This window comes from Echinops telfairi, unplaced genomic scaffold (genome assembly GCF_000313985.2).
Source record: "Echinops telfairi isolate 266 unplaced genomic scaffold, ASM31398v2 ScPeMD7_7;HRSCAF=31, whole genome shotgun sequence".
NCBI classification, from domain to species: domain Eukaryota; kingdom Metazoa; phylum Chordata; class Mammalia; order Afrosoricida; family Tenrecidae; genus Echinops; species Echinops telfairi.
In genome coordinates this window covers 22,327,060-22,331,261 of record NW_022103904.1, presented here as the reverse complement: position 1 = coordinate 22,331,261, position 4,202 = coordinate 22,327,060, and the positions used below count along the sequence as shown (strand labels likewise).

General features: G+C 44.7%; 1 protein-coding gene across 1 annotated transcript in view; it reads left to right on the top strand.

The window, feature by feature from the left end:
* The window catches only part of TMC3 (transmembrane channel like 3), a 54,473-nt gene that overhangs the window by 30,251 nt on the left and 20,020 nt on the right, over window positions 1–4,202 (top strand). The window contains exons 10-11 of the mRNA XM_004708196.1: window positions 381–528; window positions 3,639–3,748. Of these exons, the coding sequence (XP_004708253.1) occupies window positions 381–528; window positions 3,639–3,748 (258 nt within the window). The remainder of the gene's footprint in view (window positions 1–380; window positions 529–3,638; window positions 3,749–4,202) is intronic.

The window sequence follows — 4,202 nt, the reverse complement described above, 5'->3', positions numbered from 1 at the left end:
AATAATGCTGGTTAATTGGTTCATAATTCATTGTTGCTCACGTAGGAAATGAGAAATGGGAGGTGATGTGTAACAATGCTCTGGTGTTTTGGTTTAATCAGTTCAGGGTTGAGTTCATCACATTCTTCAATTCATGGCACAGTTCAGGGCTCCTCTTCTACTCTATGAGTTTTCCCCAGTCGATTCCTACGTTCACTCCCATTTTGTGACTCATATTAGTCAGCCGTTCTGCAGTGTCATGTTTAAATCCTTTCACTCCATATTCCAGATGTGCATTAAACTGGAGGTATCTATAAGACCCTACACTGTGTTACATTTTTAAAAGAGGCTGGGAGGGCAACGTCAGGACAACCCATCCTCTTACCTTCCTCCCCATCCAGGGCGGTGACCATCTGTCTGAGGATCATTGCCAACATCTTGGTGCTTCTCTCACTTGCTGGGAGCATCTATCTCATCTACTTTGTGGTGGACCGGTCCCAGAAGCTGGAACAGTCCAAGAAGGAGCTGACACTCTGGGAAAAGAATGAGGTACCCACTGCCTGCTACCCCCATACTCATCTCCAGAGATAGACACAAGTGGTCAGCCCTTCTGTTTCCACTATGTTTTTTAAGTTCATTAGCTAGAAATACCTCTAAGGGGAAAAAGAAATTTAGTCATCTCATCAATAACAGGGTCTTACCATGATTGCTGAAGACAAAATGGGTGTATAAGCAAATGTGGCGAAGAAAGCTGATGGTGGCAGGCTATCAAATGATATAGCATCTGGGGTCTTAAGGGCTTAAAGAGAAACAAGGGAGTACCTAGTTGAGAAGCAACAAAAGCAACCACATGGAAGAAGCACACCAGCCTGTGTGATCATGAAGTGTCGATGGGATCAGGTATCAGGCAACAAAGACCCAGAACAAAAAATTATATCGCTGTGAATGAGGGGGCGTGCAGAGTAGAGATGCAAAGCCCATCTGCAGACAATTGGCCATCCCCTTACAGAAGGGTCACAAGGAAGGGACGAGCCAGCCAGGGTGCAGTATAGCACCAAGGAAACACAGAACAATCCTCTAGTTCTTTAATTCTTTCTCCCCACTATGATGACCCCAGTTTTACCTTACATATCCAAATAGACCAGAGCATGTACACTGGTACAGATAAGAGCTCAAAATATAGGGGATCCAGTACAGATAAACCCCTCAGCACCAATAATGAGAGTACCAATACCAGGAGGGGAGGGGTAAGGTGGGGGGAGAAAGGGTAACCGATCACAATGATCAACATATAACCCCCTCCCAGGAGGACAAACAAAAAAGTGGGTGAAGGGAGACAGCAGTTGGTGTAAGACATGAAAAAAAAAGATAAATTATCAAGGATTCACGAGGGAGGGAGGGTGAGTGTGGGGGACTAATGAGCTGATACCAAGGGCTCAAGTCGAAAGAAAATGTTTTGAGAATGATGATGGCAACATATGTACAAATGTGCTTTACACAATGGATGAATGTGTGGATTGAGAGAAGAGCTGTAAGAGTCCCCAATAAAATTATTTTAAAAACACAAACAGGGTCTACAAGGGTTTCAAGTCAAAATGTCAGCACCAAGATTTGGCTACAGAATGTTTCCCAGCTCAAAAGGGAGATTATTTGATTCCAAAAAAGCACCTTTGCACATTCTCAACATCCTTTTTCAGCCTTTCATGGGATTTTTAAAATTTCATTTTATTGGGGACTCTTACAGCTCTTATCTCAATCCATACATTATCTTTTTCAAAACATTTTCTTTCTACTCGAGGCCCTGGCATCAACTCCTCATTTTCCTCCCACCCTTCCTTCCTCCCCATGCCCCCTTGATAATTTATAAATTATTCTTTTTTTGCATGTTTTACACTGCTGTCTCATTTCACCCACTTTTTTGCTGTCCATCCCCCTGGGTGGGATTGCCATACATTGATCATTGTGATCAGTTCCCGCTCACTCCCCACCCCCTTTACCCTCTAGTATTGCTGCTCCCCTTACTGGTCCTGAGGGGTTTATCTCTTCTGGATTCCCTGTGTTTCGAGCTCTTATCTGTACCAGTGGACATGCTCTGGTCTAGTCAGATTGGGAAGATAGAATTGGGGTCATGGTAGTGGGGGGAGGAAACATTGAAGAACTGCAGGAAGGTTGTGTGTTCCATTAGTGCTATACTGCACCCTGACTGGTTCTTCTCTTCCTTGTAGCTGATCTGACAGGGGGGTGTCCAGTTGACTACTGAGTCACCATCTTTTTTTGACCTGTGAGTTTGCCTTAAAATAGTTAGCAGGTTTCCACTTTCTGTTTCTTCCCTGACACATTTCCAGAAATTGACTTTATTGACCAAGGAGTCATGATTGGCAGCTGTATTGTATTCACTGTATGTTATTGAAGCTCGACCATTTGCTAATTCTTGAACACCTATGTGTTTTCTCATAGCTTTTGGTCACAAATTATGCTTCCAGAACCACCTCCACATAAATAATCTAGTTTTAACCTTGTCTTTCCCATGTGTGAATATTCCCATGAAGAAAAAAGCACCAAATGAAAGGTTATGAATAGCTTTCCAATTCGTATTTAGGTAAATCGCTGAGTGTTGTGCAATAGGAATGGGTACAAGGGAAATGGCTAAAGGACCCACAGTAGTTTTACATTTAGATGTATCAGTGGACACTGCAGACAAATGAATGCATATCGCCCAGATGCTTCATTTTTTAAATCCCAAAGGATGAGAATCAGTTTGGTAGAAAGAGCCAAGAGATGGCATTTACGCCACTTCTACCTCCTAAGTTTTTCCATGTAGCTTGGACTACACTTTGAGGACAGCAGTCTTATCATACGAGGGGGTATTTTAAAAAACTAAATTTTTTTTAAAAGTTATGTATTTAAAATGTTTTACAAAGCAACCTTATCACCTTCACTCTACTCTCCATTACACTTAATACATTCGTCAAATCCACAATTCCATTCTTGGAAACATTTTCCAAACTCATCTGTTTGGATGGCTGACAGAACCTCCCTCATTTTTTTTCTTCACCTCTTCTACTTCATCAAATCACTGTCCTTTCATGGCCCTCTACTTTTGCAGAAACAAAAAGAAGTTACACAGAGCGAGATCAGGTGAGTAAGGTGTGTGGGGCAAGAGGATTATGCTGGTTTTTGCCAAAAACTGGCGCACTGAGATGGCTGCAAGAGCAGGTGCATTGTCGTGGTGGCAAAACCAGTCCCCCATCTGCCACAAATCAGGCCGTTTTTGTTGCACACTGTTACACATTCTTTTCAGAACCTCTAAATAGAAAGCTTGATGAACAGTCTGACCTGGTGGACTGAACTCCAAATGCATTATCCCCTCACATCATAAAAATAGATGAATATCATGGTTTTTTGGGGGGTGGTACCCCCTCATACATGTCCTCAGATGAAGACAAGTTCCTGTGAGGGCTAAACAAATTATAAGAGGCTGTGACTTTTTGAACACGGCTCATCAGCAGAGATTTGGAGAAGATGGTCCTTGTTAGACAAGGCAGGGTCCTTGGACTACCCACTGACCAAATATCAGCTACGACCAAGCTTTAGGTAATCAAGGTTGGTATGTAAGGTTGTGGAGATCCTGATGTCTGACAGGTGCGTTCTCTTGGCAGGTGAGTGTAGTGGTCTCCCTGGTTACCATGCTGGCACCATCTGCCTTTGACCTCATCGCTGCCTTGGAGATGTACCACCCTCGGACCTCTCTGCGCTTCCAATTGGCAAGGTACTGTCACCCTGCTGGAATGGCCATGCCGTGAGCCGTCCACCCCAACCCGCTCGCGCCCAGTAGTGGCATAGGAGCCAGCGCGCAAACCTTCCTCACCTCTAAAACTGAGCACGTAGATCTTGACCTAGGAATGCAGGAGGGACCAGGGACAAGAGGCAGAGAGAGTGGTGAGAGCAGTGAGGGGAGGACCGGGACAAGGACAGAAGACATGGAAGCGCTCGCTGAGGAGGAGATGCAGAAGGAGGCAGTGTGAAGCAGGGAAGGGGGTGGGAAGAGAAGACGAGATCGCAGAGGCATAGGAAGTGGGTCGGGGCTGGGCAGCGGGCTTGTGAAAGAAGAAAAGGAGGAACTTGGGCAGGAGAAGATGAGAAAGGAATCACAGCAAGGGCAGATACGGGAACAAAAAGATGACGGCAAGGGGAGCCTGTGTTCCTCCAGGTTGAGTTCCCTC